We start from the raw sequence: 19,017 nt of genomic DNA, 5'->3' as shown, positions 1-19,017 counted from the left end.
ACACCCTGTCACGGAAATAAATAAATAAATAAATAAATATATATATATATATATATATATATATATGGATTACATCTAAAAGAAAATAAAATATTTTTTCAATTTTATGCCTGAAATAAGGGTGAGTGTTTTTTAATGAAGATATTCGACATTACAATTTAATGTTACAAATATTATAACTTAACAATAAAATAATTTTGCACAAACTTAAGAATAACAAGTAATTATTTAATTTTTTACACATTCAAAAATGAAAGAATAATTTTAAAAAACAATTAATTGTATTATTTTATTTTTGCAAAAATGGTAAAGAACAACAGTAACAGAGGAATCAAATCTAGGTTGAGCGGGAAGTAGCTATTGAGTGAGGGTTTTGGTGGGAATGGATTTTGGATGTTCAGAAGTGAGTGTGTGGAAGGAAGCACTCTCTGCATACCAATCTCGAATTCAAACACTCTCTCTCGCCAAAAACAAACCCAATCTGGTTTCTCTCGATGAATTCTACTGCAACCACCTACCTTCCCTCCTTCGCCAACGAAACCCTAACCCCTTTCTCACCACTTCAGAGCTCTCCAGTCTCATGCAATGGAAGCTCACGCGCGGCAAGTGGAGGTCACTACACTCTCTCTAACTTTCTCTCACTTTTTTCTGTATGATACCTTAGTGATTGTTTGGGTACGTTTTTGTTTTGGTTGAATTTTTTCAGGCCGCGTCTGTTGGATTTCGTTTCGTCCCTAGACGACGCCGTTGTGAAATCCGCTTCTGAGAAGGCATTTCAGAGCCTTCCCGATGTTTCCAAAGCCGTCGATGAACTCACTGTATTGAAAGGCGTCGGTCCCGCCACCGCCTCTGCCGTTTTGGCGGCTTTCTCTCCGCACTTAACCCCTTTCATGTCTGATGAGGTCCATTACTCTGTTAACTTGTTCACTCAACAACAATTTTCGTTCAAATTATCAAAATATCAAATAAATAATTAATCTCTCACATCTACTGCTTCTGTAATTCTAATCCATTCTATAACTTACTCTTATAATTATTTGATATTTTTATTTTACTTTTTTGACATTTTTTATAATTTTAGGGACACTTAATTAGTGTTATTATTATTTGAGTAACTAATCCATGCATCAAATTAAGTTTATAGCAATAATAATAATATTATTATTATTATTATTATTATTATTATTTTAGCTAACCCTGTGTCAGATCGGAACATTAACAAAAAGGAGAGTTCAAAAGTTAAGACTCCTATTAATAATTATTGACTGGGGAACTTATTTTGGGACACTCAAGTTTCGAATTTTTTTAGGAGTTGAGCTGAAGAGTAATTTATATACACTTTCTCCCTAAACTCATTGATATACTTCTTCAAGGGTAAAACTAAGTTCCACTATAACAGACATTAATAATTTACTCCAACAATATTATATGAGCGGGTGGACTTTAGTTCGGAACTAATAATACTAATTTATATTCTTACAATTATGATTGGTTAATGTGTAAAATTATATGGACAATATATAAAAAATAAGTTCTTATTTTTATTTGAGATTACTAATGGAGTGCATTGCAGGCTATGGAGGCAGCTCTTGGAAACTCAAAAGATTATTCTCTGAAGCAATATCTAAAGTTCGTAGATAAGTTGCAGATGAAAGCGAAGGTATTATTCTGTGCCTTTCAATGTGAGGATTCATGCTTTTTGTTTAACGTTTTAATGTAGGAAAATGGGAATAGGTTGATTGTAAAGTATTTGTTGATTGTAAAAGAAGGGAATGTTATGCTGATGTAAATAATTTTATCGAATTGAAAAAGTACTCCTTGTTCCAAAGGAGGCTGTGATTACCAACATATTGTCCTAGGTTTTAGTTGAAGTTGTGTCGTGTTTCTTGAAAGTGTAAAAAATTATAAACAAGCGTTGTTGATGCAACCATGATTGTAGCCGTAATGCAGTTGTGGAGACTCCAAAAACTTCCATGCCGCAACTGCAATTCAGACCATTTTTAGACACTTGATATTATCTCTCTTTTGCGTTTGATTTTGGCATGAATTTGGTGCCGAGGGACAATCATGATTTTTTTTAACGTGAAAATCTTGTCATAAGGTGTGGACTGGAACTATAGATGAACTTACATCCTAGGAATTTGGTTGTGGTAATTTGCAGGAACTAAGTTCAGAAGGGGACTCCTTTACCCCATCTGATGTAGAAAGGGCATTGTGGAGTTATGCTGTGGGGCAGTCATCATCACCCGATTCAAATCAGGAACCTAAGACCAAACCAAGCAGGAGCTCTAAAAGGAAGAGAAAAAATTGACACTAGTAGCAGAGCAACAATGTATCTTCTTATTAGAGTATAATAGTTATTGCCTTGCTATATTGGGGTTTGTTCTTCTACATTAGACAGTACTGATCACTAATCATTATCAGGTATTTTCGTTTTAAATTATGGCCAAATTAAAGTTTCATGTTTTTTGTTGACATTCTCTTCTCGCAAATATCAGGTAGAGATGGCGTGCGTTTTGGTTAGTGTATGTAGATTGATATTAAAACTTATAAGTGTATATCCAAATTTGCTTGAACTCAATTAATTTTAGAATTAAAGATCAATTCTCAACACGAAATGATATTTCATCATAATTTGATTGATTAAATGTTAATCCAAACACGCTCACCAGTTTATAGCCCCTGTTGTTAGTTAATATGCTTGGTTCTCTCGTAATTTGACTTCATAAATTCCATAACATCTTAAGAGCACCCTGCAATATTGTAGGTGGTACTTTTATTGAAATGTAGGATGCACAATAAAGACAGTATTAAGTTTCATGTTAATGATTTATTATTATTGTTATTGATATTATTATTAGTAATTTAGCATGAATTCTTTATTAAACTTTTCTTTGATATATCCCAAATTTATCTTCTTCAAATTTCTGTACAAATCAAATCTCAGTCATGTCACATTAAGACTTTGTTAATATTGGAACCTCCTAAAACAAGATAGCCAACAATCAGCGGCTATGTATTGCACCATAACAGAGAAAAACTATCTATCATCTTTTTATTTAGAGTAGCCATGTATGTATTTGATAATAGAGTGAACAAATTCCATTTTATTTTCGTTAGCACTGTAACTAAATATGAGAAAAGTTCCTGCATATAAAGCAGCTTTGTTTACATGGTAAACCATGTATGAAATGATGATCAGTCAAAACTGATTCATATCCATTGAGCAAAAAGTGCATTCAAGTACTCCTTACTCATTGGTCATTGTTACCAAAATGAAATTATGGTGCCTCAAGTAAAAGGCCAAAACCCCATACATAAGAATCTTTAGTTTGTAGTTCTCTCTCTCTGGCTATGTACTTTACATACACAAAGTTGATAAACATAAACATTACCACGACCATCACACTTTCCCTCTTTGACCGTGAGTTTGGCGAAGCCCCAAAGCCCACCACATCCACCCACTTTCATGGAAACATGACGACATCGAAGGCAGCTTTGGCTCGTTATCTGGCGCTGTGCTCAACCTATCCCCCACCGTTGTTGGTGCTGGTATGCTTGTGCTGTACACAGGCGTATGGTGGCCTTGGTCGGAACCTCTTGTTGCTTTGCTTCATCATAAACAACGTTGCAATGCTGGTCGTGGACATGGTTATCATAGGTATTATATTATCATATTTCATTATCATCATAGTTTTAATTCTCATTGTCTTTTGCTTCATTGTTTCGTGGAAGGAATCAAATCATGTATTGAATCATTTGAATTTTTCTTTCATTTGAAAAGTTGATTTGAGAAACATTTGAAACTTCAACTATTTACATTTAATGGTTAAGCGGCCTTTCCCAACACAAAAAGAGTTTCATTTTCCAAGGTTTTGATAGAGAAAAAAAATTGGGTCAGAGTTGACTTTAAGTAGGTATGCCCACCCTAAAGTTAGAAAGGGGGATAAAATTAAATTGATGTACGAAAGGATAAGGACATATTATGAAACATGAATTCTGAAATATATATATATATATATATATATATATATATATATATATATATATATATATATATATATATATATATATATATTTTAAAAAAGTTATTTAAGAAGAGCAATTATTTATGTTTGAGCTTTGGTTTATCCGAGGTTATATGTTAATTGGGGTAGTTTTAAGTGTTTGAAGATTGATGCAAAAAATGTTGTAACTAAAATGGTTTGTGACTACTGTCTTTTGACAGGTGATGTGTTCTCAAGATCATGTTCAGGAGTGCACAACTCAGGGGTTGTGGAAGAATGGTTTGATCAATGCTGGTGTCTCTTGCATCATTCAGGTGTGTGAGTACGTCTCTCCCCTCCTTTTACTTTTACAACATTGATTTTTTTTTTTTTTTTATATATATATACAAAATACATGTTTTTTAATTGAACTTTTCTTTTTGGTTGTGCCCATGACGCATACACCTAATAATAGTTAACATTCATGAAATAGACATTGATTAGCCCTTCCCTTACCTCAACTGTATGATTTTCACTTAGATACACCTTAGCATTGCCTGTGGGTTGGCTATTGTATTTGTGGTGATAACAGCAGGTATAACAATTGTTAAGTTTAACGATGGAAGTATTGAGATGCCATGATTAATGCCAAAGTTCACTGGATTTGAATTTTTTTTTAAGCTTTTCACTACTATACCTATATTAGTCTCTGCTTTCATCTGTCATCATAATGGTAAGGGTCGTGTAGGGTGGTAGGTTATCCTCTTTGTTGCTAATTATTCTCTTATTCACTAAATAATTATCAATAATTGCATTGCAATAACAAATTTTGTATTACACTATTTTCCTTCCAAATTTGTTCTAGTTCTTGGATTTATGTTGGGTATTATAATGTTGAGTTGAACGTCCAATTATGTGTGTAAAACTCCAAATTAATAAAGCTCAATTTGTCTCACTTAACTTAAGTGGAGAGGGGCTTTTAGGTTATTTTCCCAAACTTTGGAAGAGAGAAATGAGAGAAAAAATTGGTTGGCATATTCACCAATCCACTTCAGTACAATTGTGAATACTGTTTTCTGCATCCTTGTATCGAGCTGAAATTTTGACAATATTAACTCCTTGGTAAGTGTACTAAGCTTTACAAATAGTAAACTGTAAGACCGTGTATAGTTTTTTCAAGGGACTTGTGTAATACTAGTCAACTATACAATTAATAACTTATCTCGACTAGAGAATATTTTCATAATTTTGGTGTCATGTGTATGCATAATTGATTAAAATCAACTTCAGAAGTTTATCACGCTTAGAAGATGGAAAGGTTAAAAATGATATGGAATGATATTGTTGGAGTTAGATTTTATCGACCTCACTCTCATGCACTTAATCGTTCAACTCCTCTCCATTATAATGTCAATGTTAACTTACAACTTTACTCGAACTCTAATCTTGTAATAGATTGAGTGTCGATTTCCTTGTTAAGAGTCAATTTCTTGAGCCTGGGGAGTTGGCCACTGGCTGATTTCCTCTGAAATGAGCGGGCCCACATTCAAAGATCTTCCAATCAAGACGAGGAAGACATCTTTCAATACAAACATTCATTCCAAAGCAAAACCCCTTAGATCAGTATCAACAAATGGAGAATATCCAATAAAAAGCATTTATATAGGTTTATGAAAGCTGGAAAAAATTGCAGAGAAAATGTAAAAACTTAAACACAAAATAGGGCCATCGTCCATCAAAATGGCGCTCAGCCTGCCAGAGCTAGTGACCACTAGAACGCTGGTACTGGGCGCCCAAAATCTCTTCCATTGAGCTTAACATATTTAAGTGATTAGGTGATGACTGCTAATTAACTCCTAATCTTAACTATTTATATATAGTTGTATCACGTATGATCTAAATTAATAATTTTCATTTCTCACAATATATGTAGTTGTACTAATTTAGTACATAGTTATCAATCATTGTATTGCGATAAAAAAACTTTCATTTGCTGCTTTACTTCCCTAAAATGTATAGCATGACATGATTCAGTTTACCATCGACATAAATCTTATACCTTTTTTCTGAATTCTAATGCAGTTCATACTATAATGAATTCAAAGATCCTTCCCAAATGAAGGCCATAGTCCGAACATTACTGTGCTCATCTGTGTACACAGTAATCAATCACCCTTTTTGGTTTCTTATGTGGGGACAGAACAATGGGTGATATATACCAGCGAACTTTGAAGGAGATCTTGGAGTAGGAAGCAATACCCATAAAATTCTCAGGGACAAAAACGGAATTGAATAAAATGATAGGATGCGAGAAGCAATTGCTAAATTAGTTTGAAGGTGTTGGGTGTAGTAGATGTGTGGTGCTTGCGTTTAACAGAAGCAAATTTTTATGCAAATTCAACCCTTCTGATTACTCACTAAATAAAATTTTGCTGTAGAGTATAGATTTACTACTTATTTTAAATATATTTTCAAATGTGTTCGTGATTATTAGATAAGAAAAAATTAGTATTTTAGCTGAGATGACACAAGCTGGATAAAAAGGGTATAGACACGATTTGCCCATTTTTAATAAAACGGGATCGGCAGTGCTTCGATAACAGATCTGGGTGACATATTAAATTGCTTAAATGCTTTAATTGTGAAGTGTTTATTGTGATGCAAACAAATTAACTCAAATTGACACTTATTGTGATTTATCAAAATAAAAATATTTCATTCTTTTTATACTTAAATACTTTCTTTGTTCAACAAATTTGAACTACTTTTCTTTCTTTCTAAATTTAAAATTAGTTAGCTTTGTCCGATTTTAATGATATTTCATTTTCATCTTTAAGGTTATTTTTTATCATTTTTAATTATCGTAAAGACAAAATATGGGTCATTTCTAAACTACGAGACGAAAATAATAATTCTTAATCTTGGGGAAAACTAGATCTAAATTTAATATAAAAAACAATGTAAGTCTTGCGCTTATAAATAAATAAATATATTAAATTGAGATATAATGTTATTTTAAACAATAAAAATTTAAAAAGGAATCAATTTCGATATAAAGATAAAAGAAAGACGTGTTCAAATGGTTGATAGAAACTTTTCGTTAGTTGCAAGTGTATAAAATCTATAGTACTGAAAATATTTAATTTAGATATTGAGTTTTGAGTTATAAAATAAGAGTAGATCTTATATTTTTTATTCTTTGAAATACTATTTCTTGATTCAATATTTACTTTTAATTTGATTTTATTTTTTAATAATTATCAGCCATGTTAAATTTGATTAATCTTAATTTAAATTTTAAAATTTGACATTACGATGAGATTAGTACAAGTTTTTGTTTTTGTTTTTCATATAATTATCTCTTTATTTTAATATTGTCAATATGGAGTTATTCTTTCCTTCTATCATAAAAGTTTACTTGAGAGTTAATAAAGTTTTGATTTTTATGTATGATATTTTTGTAGGTTGAATACATTTTTACAAGGAACATTGAGGTGGGATTGAAATTTGTTTTTATTTCAATATAGTTTGATTTTTAAATTTTAAAACCAAATAAATATAGTTATCTAAACTTAATTCTATTAATTTTTCTTGATGTGTTAAATAGGGTTTATAACATATGATTAGCGTTTGAATTGTTTACATGTTTCACTTTAAGTGTCAATTTGAAACATTATTTAATATGTAAAGAAAATTAACATCGTTGGATTAAGAAGAATATATCTATTTATTTTTAATGTTTGAAAATCAAAATGTATTAAAATTTAAAACATGAATTTCAATTTCGCGTTCAAATTTATTGATTACAAACATGTTTATTTTTTATTTTTTATCTTTATGGATCATGAAAATCAATATCAATCTTTGTCTTGATGTGATAAAGCTTTTTGTATTTTCAAGAATGGCGAATCAAACACCAATCACTTTGGTTGTATGGTATATCCTATTTCTATTAATAACTTCAAACTTGCTATAAAGTTTTAAATACACATTGTATTTATAATAGATGTGCATAATTTAAAAGTTTGAAATGTCTAATCACCATATTTATAGCTTAATTTGGAGTTGTATATTTTGTTAAAACAAGAAGAAGAAGAAAAAGCTTAACGGCTGAAACTAAAGGGGAAACATACATATGGAAGTAATATCAAGCAAATACAATCGTATTAAATTCCCAACAATTAACACATGAAGATATGTATATCACTATGTTGTAGTATATGTAAAGAACTTCACACCGGATATAACTTACATAGAAAGGTTCAAAACACGAATAAACCAAAACACACTCAACTCTCAACCAGCTATAACATATTATACACAACCGAAATTTCATAAGAATCTCATCACATCCATGAAGCAGAAAGAACTAGGCACCGGAATGCATCCAGTTATCAACTAAGGACAAGACGACAAATGGCATGATTCGAACTCCAGGATTGGTGCATGAAAATGTTACAGGAACTCTAGGCTTCTTAGATATTGAAGACAACTTGTACTTGACAATTCAGAATCTTAGGCATTTAAGGAATTTCTTGCTTTGGTAGTTCTGAAACTTTAGGCAACTTCGGTTTCATCGACTCAGGAATTTTAGGAAATTCTGGTTTAGGTAATTTAGGGATTGTAGGTAACTCTGACTTAGGCAATTCGAAAACTTTAGGTAACTCTGGTTTAGACAATTTAGGAATTTTAGGCAACTCCGGCTTAGGCAACTCAAACTTTGGTAATTCAGGAACTTTGGACAACTCAGGAACTCCAGATAACTCGGGCTTAGGCAATTCAGGGGTCTTAGGCATCTCAGGTACTTTAGGCAACTCTGGTTTAGGTAGTTCGGAAACTTTAGGCAACTCGGGTTTAGGCAATTCAGGGATTTGAGGTAACTTGGACTTAGGCACTTCAGGGACTTTAGGCGACTCTAAATTTGACAATTCAGAAACTTTAGATAACTCGGGTTTAGGCATCTCAGGTACTTTAGGCAACTCTGGCTTAGGCAATTCGGGAACTTTAGGCAACTCTGGTTTAGGCAATTCAGGAACTTTAGGCAACTCTGGTTTAGGCAATTCAGAAACTTTAGGTAACTCTGGTTTAGGCAATTCAGGAACTTTAGGCAACTCGGGTTTAGGAAATTCAGGAATTTTAGGCAATTCTGGCTTAGGCAACTCGAACTTAGGTAATTCAGGAACTTTGGGCAACTCAGACTTAGGCACTTCAGGGACTTTAGGCGACTCTAACTTTGACAATTCTGAAACCTTAGATAACTCAGGTTTAGGCAATTTAGGGATCTTAGGCATCTCAGGTACTTTAGGCAACTCTGGCTTAGGCAATTCGGGAACTTTAGGTAACTCTGGTTTAGACAATTCAGGAACTTTAGGCAACTCTGGTACTTTAGGTAACTCTGGTTTAGGTAGTTCGGGAACTTTAGGCGACTCTGGTTTAGGCAATTCAGGAACTTTAGGCAACTCTGATTTAGACAATTCAGGAACTTTAGGTAGCTCTGGTTTAGGCAATTCAGGAACTTTAGGCAACTCGGGTTTAGGAAATTCAGGGATTTTAGGCAATTCTGGCTTAGGCAACTCAGACTTAGGTAATTCAGGAACTTTGGGCAACTCAGACTTAGGCACTTCAGGGACTTTAGGCGACTCTAACTTTGACAATTCTGAAACCTTAGATAACTCGGGTTTAGGCAATTCAGGGATCTTAGGCATCTCAGGTACTTTAGGCAACTCTGGCTTAGACAATTCCGGAACTTTAGGTAACTCTGGTTTAGGCAATTCAGGAACTTTAGGCAACTCTGGTTTAGGCAATTCAGGTACTTTAGGTAACTCTGGTTTAGGTAGTTCGGGAACTTTAAGCAACTCTGGTTTAGGCAATTCAGGAACTTTAGGCAACTCTGATTTAGACAATTCAGGAACTTTAGGTAGCTCTGGTTTAGGCAATTCAGGAACTTTAGGCAACTCGGGTTTAGGAAATTCAGGGATTTTAGGCAATTCTGGCTTAGGCAACTCGAACTTAGGTAATTCAGGAACTTTGGGCAACTCAGACTTAGGCACTTCAAGGACTTTAGGCGACTCTAACTTTGAAAATTCTGAAACCTTAGATAACTCGGGTTTAGGCAATTCAGGGATCTTAGGCATCTCAGGTACTTTAGGCAACTCTGGCTTAGGCAATTCAGGAACTTTAGGCAACTCTGGTTTAGACAATTCAGGAACTTTAGGCCACTCTGGTTTAGACAATTCAGGAACTTTAGATAACTCTGGCTTAGATAATTCAGTAACCTTTGGAAATTCGAGTTTAGGCAATTCAGGAATCTTCAAAGGTGGTATTTCAGCTATATTGGGCAACTCAGGAACCTTAGGGAGCTCAAGCTTTGGGAATGCAGGGATATTTGATGCTGAAAACTGGGGTTTAGGAAGTTGTGACACTTCTGGTTTTGACAATGTTGGTTCCAAAAGAACACGTGCTCCAGCAACCATCGTGTGGCTGCTTGCTGAGAACAACATCAGAAACACAAACGAGAAAATCACGTTAGACAAACTACACGTACCCATGATTGAATACAAGAACTTCAGAAGAATGAATAGCAGAAGAAGATTTTGACAACAGTTTAGAAATGCTCTGTGAATGCACACTGCTGATTTCCATTGCATTGCATAAAGAGTCTTTTATAGAAGAAACTATGGAGCATGCAACGTGAGTTGGTGTTAGCTCAACTTCTTACCCACATAGTAACCTTCAATCTCACACCAAACTTTAATCAGAACCGTTGTTGTTCACCTAATCTATCATTGGAAGCAGACGAAGACACATTTTGGTCACCTTTGTTTTGAAGCGTTAAACAACAAAAGTCAATGTTGTAACCTCACAAAGATACCACAAAACCAAGTATCAACACTGATTTTTGGCAATATAATAGTTTCTTGCAAGCTTTCTTTGTGTTTGTTTCGTCAACAAAACCAGACTCTATTTCAACCCCCAATAAACTGTGATAATTAAGAAGCCATTATTATCTTTGAAACGTGCAGAAGTGAATCACAGGTCCGCAGCAGAAAAAGCAACCTCGTAACATTAAAAACTTAGATGACCAACATTTAACCATTTCGGTACACGTTTCACATTTATAAACCTTATATTTACTTACATATTTGGTCGCTGTTCTTCTTCCAATATTTGTGATGTAAATGATGTCACCGAATTATAAATTGCTGTATGATCAAACATTGTAAATTTCGTATTAAATATTTTAAAATTATATCTTATGCTGTTGAAAAATGAATTAATACGCAGTTTCACTTGCAATGTATTGATATTCAATTAAGAGTAATTTTCTTAAATGCAGATGTTACATATTTTATAACCTTTATTTTTTTAGAGTACGTATTTTTAATTGATTAATTGTATAAATCTTATTTATTTCACATTTTAATTTTGTGTTGTTATGTAAGAGGCAAGTATTTTAGAATTTCTTTTAAAAATAAGTTACATATATGTTTACTACAATAACAAAGTTTGTTTTATGAGAACATTTTTAGTATAAAAATAAATAAATGAATAATGAAAAATATTAACTTATTACAAGTATAAATTTTAAAATTTAAATACAGTAAATATCATTATATTTAAAATGCAAGAGATAACAAGTGTAAATATTGTTTAAAAATACCTCAAAAGATGTGATTGTAATTTTCTCCAATTCATACATTGGATTCTAATCAATTTTGGTCAGTTTTGACAGATATAAAATATTTCAACATTTAACAAAGATTAATGAGTACAACAACCGTACCAGTTTTTTTTATACTATGAATTAATTAGAAATCAAGTTTATCTTTCTTTATTCATAGGACTTGATGACATTTAAGAGAGTTTAAAACAATTCATGTAAGATGTTCAACCAACTATACCAGAGAACTTGAACATTACAAATGAAGTTTGATTTTGTATTTGAGAATAAAAAACATCAAACTTATCATGTCTGTGAATAAATATGACAGTATAAAACCATTTAGATTTTCAGTAATTATCCCATTTTCTCTCTAACAAGTTGGATCAGTGAAGAACACATCATGTTATGTAAAGAACACCATAAAATGAAAAAAAGAAACACCAATACTTGAAGCACTGATCTACATAAACAATCTCTCACCACCATCATACAAGTTGCAACATTTTCACCCTTGTAGATAGATGCATGCACTAAGAAGCTTCTCTCATTAGTTACATTTTCTTTTGAAAAGAAAAACATAAGAACAACCATAAATCCTTGCACAAGTACACACACTATCAAATCTGCAACACTGTTGAAACTTGAAAACAATGTGCTTCAAAAATCTGAACCTGGCAACTCTATACATAATAATAATAATAATGATTCAACAAAAGTAATGATAGTTGCACACACTTTACTCGCATGCTCCACAAAATACTGCTCTCCATGCCATTAAACAAGACCATTGCAACTTGTTCTACATCATCATCATCTAGATTTCACACATTATAATGTGTAACTCATTTTCCAATTCATAAATCTAACAAGTCATCTTCTGCTAAAACTTCGAAGAGCCAACAGTTAGGTATTAAGGACCCTATACAGCTAAACCCTTTATTTTCTTTCTCTCTATTGTTCCCCCATTTTCAACCTTCAGTTAAATTGTGCAGTCAACAAGAAAATTCCAAAGTCTTTGTTGTTGTTGTTGTTGTTGTTGTAACATGGCTATATAAGAATCCACACACTATAACTCTGTTTTCAACCGCCCTGTTCAATTTAACAATAAACTACAAAGAATCAAGCACTTGATATTGATTGTGCAGACAACCAAAATTAAACTGAGATTCTGTCTACTATTACCATTTGGTCCCAAGTTGTCAAGTGCTGTATTAGAATCGTATCCAATTCCATAGAAGCTTTGGAACTCATGGTCCAAAACATTCTGCATGTAAGAGTATCAGTATTTTTCAAAATTCAGAACTAAAGGGTGTTGATTACAACAGTGTAAATAGAATATGCACCTAAACTGTAAAGGGTTTTTACACTATCTTTCATTTACAAAACAGTCATGTAAAGTTAAGTTTTATTTACATTAGCAATTTTTATTTTTTTTACTTTGATAACAATGCATAGAAATTAAACTCATCAGAGTGTAACATGTTCAGAGATGTTTAGTCTTTTTACCTGGGGCAAAGGAGGGAATTGTGATGATGTACTAGGCATGCCAGCCAATGTTCCATGGAAATTTCCACTGGGGAATGTGTGAGAGGAATTGATACCAGGACCATATGCACTAATTCCATGTCCTATGCGTGATTGAAGAATCTGAATGAAGAGAAATGAAATCATCTTTAATTCAATCTGTTAAAAAATAGAAAATGGACCAAGAAGGTTAAGGCCTTCACTCACATCCTTGGATAGAATCCTGTCTACATCAAAGTTTAGTTCTGGGTTCACTGTGGCAAGTTTCATGGACAAAAACTGCAAAATATCTCTTTCATAAGTTCACTGACCAAATCACAAAAACCATAATAACTGAACAGACAAAGAAGTTTTCATATTGAGTTATCATGAAATATCTCTTACTATGCTCAATTCAATTTTCAATGGTAAATTGAAATCATCAAGTATGGCACTACTTTCATACCTCAACCTGTTGCTGAAGTGATTGCACATAGTTTATTATCTCATCCAGCATTACTGCTTTGCCAGTTATCTAACAGAAACCAAAGACACCATCATGGTTTATCCAAAGAGAAAAGTAGTATGCAGAGACATGATCATAGTTTCAAGAGAAACCATTTAACAGAATCATAATATTTAAATCACCTTGTTGCAACCAGGAACAAGTTCTTGAAGCAGCCTCATTCGCTCACTAATCTTTTCTCTTCTCACCTGCAAGAAAAAAAGTTGTATAATTAGACAATGAAAAATACATAAAGGGTCTCAAACTTTTTCATGACAAATATTGTGGTGAGACAGGGATGGTACTCTTTCTGCAAGACTGTGGCTGTTAGTGGCTTGTCCTCTTCTAGCTCTCACGTGAATGAAATTTTCTTTAGGAGCTTCTCCACTTTGAGAACTGTTGTCCTTAGCTTGCTTCGCTGATTGCTTGCCACGCAAATCTGCACTATTGTTCTGCTCAACTTTTGGCTTCTTTTCATGTTCTTTTGGACCATCACAGGCCCTCCCCGGAGAATCTTTCACAGTTTCACTCTCAGCATTCTAATCCAACCTCGTAAAGCGTTTCGATCATTAGCTCTCACAACCACACAAAACAACACCAATGAAACATTCCAAAAATCCTAAACGAGGTAGTATATATATAGGACAAAACATATATACACTTGCTTAGATACTTCTGCTATTGTTCTCTAATCAAAATTAGAATCTCACTCTCTTTGTGTGTGACCTTAATACAAAACTTTTTTTGTGTGGATAGTAGAAATAAAACTCCAATTTAGATGGGAAAACAACACACAAGAAATACTTAAGAAAGTGCATCTGAGTTTTATCCTTGGAGATATCACATTCAACTGAACAAACCTTATTTGGGCTGAAGGTAGAATTATGATCAAGCCCTCTCTTTCTTCTATTCCCACTAGGACCAGATCCTGGTGCTTCCTCTTCAGGAATTGAATCCTCAACCTGAGATTGTTCACCATTAATCTGAGCCTCCTTGATCGGATTATAATGTGGTGGGTACCCTGAGTTAGCCACATCACCAGACCCATGCTGGCCAAAAGGGGCAGCAGCACCAACCATTTCTGAGAAGCCCCTGCTTGCATAGGAATGAACCTTGGGAACCATGCCCCCTAGATTTGAGTCAGACATGTATTGAACAAGGTGGGAAGTGTTGCTCATTCCTTGGTTTTCCAGAACAAGAGGGTAAGAAGAGTTGGCATTCGCAAACTCAGCATGAGAAACCATTGAGGAGCCTCCAAAAGTTTGAGCCTGACTCAAGGAAACAAGTGGATCCCAAGCCGAAGAAGCAAGAAAAGGGTTAGCTACATCAGAAGGTTTGGCCATAGACACGGAACTAATAGCCATATCTGAAACATTAACATTGGCACCACTGAGAGCTGAAGATGGACAAGTCAGAATGTTCTCATTTCCGTGTTGAAATCCCATGGCATTTTCCTGACCCCCCATCTGAACAAACTCAACAGTCCCTAAACAGTCACAACCGAGAAAGTAACCTATTTATATATAATTCACCAATCAATCAGACTCAAAGAGTTTCATCACATCAGAGCTGCATCTAGAAATAAACAAGAGCATATGATTAAAGGGTAAAGTGAATTTTGACTAAGTTGGCTCGAGAGATATCTTGCAGGACTAAACAAGGAACAAATAACTTGGCAGCTTTATAGGACTGAGAGGAAGTTAAAGTAAAAGAAAACCCTCATTGTAGCCTTAGATAAATGAAAAACAAAAGAAAAGGTAAACGGAATATAATCTCCTAGTCAGTCACCAGCTTCGTTTTTTACCTGTTCCTTCAAAAACCCTAAACCAAGATCAAATCTACTGCTTCAATGCTCAGTAAAAGGGGGAAAAAAATGGTTCCCCTCAGACAAGAAAGTGAACCTTTCAGTCTTCAGAGCATAAAGCGGACATAGACAGTGAGATTAGCTAACAGCTCATCAAACTACAAGTAAAGCAGATTCCCTTTTCTCCTCTGTCCTCACAACAACATCTAAAACCCCCCATTCCATCATGTTAAGCAAGATTAGCACTGAGTTCTGTGTTGTTGGTGTTGTTGGTGCCGGTGTTTTCTTGCTTGGTTGAAAGTGGAAACACTCTTCTAATTAAGAAGCTCCAACACGAGTGAAGAAAAGAAGGGGTATCTATCTTTTTTTTTTTTTTTATTTGTTTGATTTAAAAGATAGGACAGGAGGGGTTGTTGAAACTCTTGCAATTAAATTCTGGGATGAGAATCCAAGAACAAGGCACGACCAAGGGCATCAAATTCTACTCAAATCCTGCGATGACTGAAAGAGACAGAATTTAGCAGAGTTCCCTTTACTGGGGTGTCTCTGACGGGAGCATCAAATGCTAGCTAGACCAATTTCACCAATTGGGTACTAAGCATAAACATCAAAATGTAGCATAAATATCTAACTTTAATAGATCACAACAAAACACAACACCACCACCACCATCCCCCAGAAGCTACTGCTACTATCACCAAGCTAGAAAGATAAAGACACACACAGAAGAGAGAGAGAGAGAAAGAAAGAAAATTTGTGAGAAAGAGAGAGTCTTTGCTGCTTTGTGTGTACCTGCCCAAGCTATGAGGTGACATGTATCATTTTAAAAGACACACTAACTACTGCCAACTGCTCCTGTTGGTAAATTATTGCAGAAGCACAACCTAATCACTCTTTTCTCTTCCCACACTTGTAATCATTTTCAGTTTCAGTTTACCCTAAAAATTAATAACCATTCTCATTAACCAATGTATGTTTTTTTTTTTTAAATATTCCAACCATCTTCATCATCACAACACAACACAACAAAACAATTTCACTTCAACTCCACACAAAACCTCACTATTCTCATCAAGATCTCCTTCTCCTTATCTTAAAATATCTAATATTTAAAGCATAAATCTTCCTTTTTAGGGCGTGTGAGATTTGTTTGCAAAGTGTGAAAAGATGGAGTGGGAGAGGTTCTTCTCTTGAAGGCCAAGCTTGCCCCCTGTGTATTCATTAACAAACATACTTCTTTAGTATTTTTATTCATTTCTCTTTTTTTTTACTGACACATTTGCCAACTGTTCTAAGTAACATAACACATACATATGTATATAAAAAACCTTGTATGTGTCTTTCTCTCTCTCTCTTTGCTGTTACACACTCATTTTACTCAGTGCCAACTAACCTCTTTCATTTCTTTTTAGAATCCTCAATTATATGCACCTAACCTCCATCATCCTCCATCAACCTCAGCCACGGTTCCTCAACTGTGGACCCCACCAAATCTTCCTTCCAAACCATCCAGGGGGACCACAGGGGACACGTGTAGGGCTTTGATTGAGATGGGTGAGAGAACAGGGTGTGGAGGCAGTGCAGGGTATGATATCTTGATATCTTGTGTTGTTGTGTGTCTGCTTTAAGAAAGATCATTTTTTTAAGTAATAATAATAGTGTAATAAATAAAAATGGTGAAGCAGAAAGCTTTTGTTTATTTATATTATTATTATTGTTAATTGTATTTATATTTTAACTTTGTGGGGGTGTGGAACATAGGGAATAATGGAATCTAATGATCAATTTTACCTTGTTGTCCTGCTCCTACGTTTTCCAGCTGTAGCCTCTGAAGCCTTTGTCCTTCAACCAATCCAGTCAAACCAAAATTTTGTAGTCAACTATTGGCATCCTTGTGTTGTGATCTTGCTGGAAAACCCTCCAAAATAGTAATAATAATAAATAAAAATGCGAAATCAACGGCTTATTTTCTCGACACTCATCATCAGATCAAGAATGAGACCCTGCACAGTGTCAAATAAAATTATATAATTGCGTATACCTGAAAATAAATAATATATAATATGCATGGGACCGAGTGTTTTTCTTTTCTTTATCATTTGTTTTGGTTGTAGGAATATAGGATTGGTAGGAGTGTGTGTGTGATCTATGGACATGGGATCTGTATTTTTGTTTATGCTTTTCTTTCATCATACAAGATTTTGAAAGGAAAACAAGAGTACAAACAAGATAGATATGAGAGAATCAATGAATTACTGAGTTTTGCATTAAAGTCCTTGTTATAAAATTTCATAACTTTATTATGTTTGAATGCTGTTAAATAAATATTCATTATTTGTTCCTAACATTACTTTTGTAAATTTTTCCAATCCACACAAATACATATGAAGAAATGAAAAATGAGTAATATATTAATACCCCAAATATTGATCAAATTATTATTTATGTATTAGCCAAAAGACTTTGTGAAATAAGCTCATATATAACAAGCAACGTACTTAATGGGAAATAAATAAGATCAATATATTTGAAAAAATGGTTTTCATCTATGAATTTCACAACTGTAACGACTTTTTATCGTTGTTATAAAAGTAAAATAAAACATACAAAAACATTCAAATATGTCTATTAATACCTCGTTATCACGTGTGAACAAATACAATATTACCTATACATATGAATTTATAAAATTATATTTTTTAAAAGATGAAATTTTAAAATTCTAACATATAGAACTTGTGTTTGTTAGTAATGTGGCTCTTTTAAGTCTATTATAGATATGCACATTATATACTCACCTTCAATAAATGACTTTCATAGTTAATATATATACAATCACAAACAAAACATCTTAAGCCAGTGTTCTTATATCCAAGTGTATATGGTCATAAGCTATGATACATAGATACGATACGTATATCGGATACGACACGTATCTGATACGTCAATATATTTATTTTTAAAATAATAGGATACGATACGTGATAGATACGTGATATATGAATATTGAAAAGTGTACAATAATTTTTACAAATAAATAAATATATAATTGTTAATGTGTGAATCCAAATTTCTAATTAGAGACCAATTATCAATTTAGAGACCAATTATAATTTTTTTGAACTATTTTAATTCTCAATTTGGTCATTATATAGTGACTAATTATTTTTTTACTAAAATTGGTCACTATTCAAAGATTTTATTGTATTGTATTACGACTTTATAAATTAGATACTTCATTGAGAAGTATCGGTAAAATATTGGACACAATACATGTCGAACACAGATACATGACCCAAATTGAAGTATCAGTGCATCATAAGTCGTAAGTCATAAATTGTCTCTCAATTTTGATACCGTTAATAACTCAAATAAGATGGTACTTGATGCATAGACACTTAACTTGATGAATCTTCCCTGGAGGTGATAATATAGACACGTTCATTTATTTGATTCAAGTTATTAATAAAATTTTGAATATTACATTGTATATTTTATAATAATCTCAAATACTATAAGACCTAGGAAAGAATTAAGAGTATAAGTGATTTTTTAA

At 33.4% G+C, this 19,017-nt stretch overlaps 4 protein-coding genes across 6 annotated transcripts; 2 read left to right on the top strand and 2 right to left on the bottom strand.

Moving 5' to 3' along the window:
* Positions 1 to 331: 331 nt before the first annotated feature.
* LOC114193394 lies at positions 332 to 2,475 on the top strand. The gene is made up of 4 exons (XM_028083168.1): positions 332 to 612; positions 707 to 902; positions 1,574 to 1,660; positions 2,162 to 2,475. Exons 1-4 carry the CDS (start codon positions 383 to 385, stop codon positions 2,309 to 2,311), a joined length of 663 nt encoding a protein of 220 aa, XP_027938969.1. The 5' UTR covers positions 332 to 382; the 3' UTR covers positions 2,312 to 2,475.
* A 430-nt stretch (positions 2,476 to 2,905) lies between these two features.
* Positions 2,906 to 6,492, top strand: LOC114193395. Its single transcript, XM_028083169.1, has 3 exons — positions 2,906 to 3,661; positions 4,229 to 4,321; positions 6,069 to 6,492. The coding sequence occupies exons 1-3, from the start codon at positions 3,355 to 3,357 to the stop codon at positions 6,104 to 6,106; spliced, it is 438 nt and encodes a 145-aa protein (XP_027938970.1). The 5' UTR covers positions 2,906 to 3,354; the 3' UTR covers positions 6,107 to 6,492.
* A 1,630-nt stretch (positions 6,493 to 8,122) lies between these two features.
* LOC114195520 (protein PELPK1-like) lies at positions 8,123 to 10,609 on the bottom strand. Its single transcript, XM_028086018.1, has one exon. The coding sequence runs from the start codon at positions 10,532 to 10,534 to the stop codon at positions 8,510 to 8,512; it is 2,025 nt and encodes a 674-aa protein (XP_027941819.1). The 5' UTR covers positions 10,535 to 10,609; the 3' UTR covers positions 8,123 to 8,509.
* A 1,465-nt stretch (positions 10,610 to 12,074) lies between these two features.
* LOC114194107 (transcription factor bHLH74) lies at positions 12,075 to 16,635 on the bottom strand. 3 transcript variants are annotated; one of them, XM_028084170.1, is made up of 9 exons: positions 16,254 to 16,635; positions 14,518 to 15,143; positions 13,963 to 14,196; positions 13,801 to 13,866; positions 13,619 to 13,687; positions 13,381 to 13,452; positions 13,156 to 13,296; positions 12,832 to 12,913; positions 12,075 to 12,738 (listed from the first exon to the last, which is right to left on the bottom strand). In XM_028084170.1, exons 2-9 carry the CDS (start codon positions 15,121 to 15,123, stop codon positions 12,716 to 12,718), a joined length of 1,293 nt encoding a protein of 430 aa, XP_027939971.1. In that variant the 5' UTR covers positions 15,124 to 15,143; positions 16,254 to 16,635; the 3' UTR covers positions 12,075 to 12,715. The 3 variants fall into 3 exon arrangements, with proteins under 3 accessions (XP_027939971.1, XP_027939970.1, XP_027939969.1); XM_028084169.1 differs by lacking the exon at positions 16,254 to 16,635 and adding an exon at positions 15,462 to 16,247; XM_028084168.1 differs by lacking the exon at positions 16,254 to 16,635 and having other exon boundaries at positions 14,518 to 16,247.
* Between the last annotated feature and the right edge of the window lie 2,382 nt (positions 16,636 to 19,017).

Source organism: Vigna unguiculata, chromosome 8 (assembly GCF_004118075.2).
Source record: "Vigna unguiculata cultivar IT97K-499-35 chromosome 8, ASM411807v1, whole genome shotgun sequence".
Taxonomy (NCBI): Eukaryota; Viridiplantae; Streptophyta; class Magnoliopsida; order Fabales; family Fabaceae; genus Vigna; species Vigna unguiculata.
The sequence above is the reverse complement of the archived record's forward strand: the minus strand, read 5'-3'. Positions and strand labels throughout refer to the sequence as shown.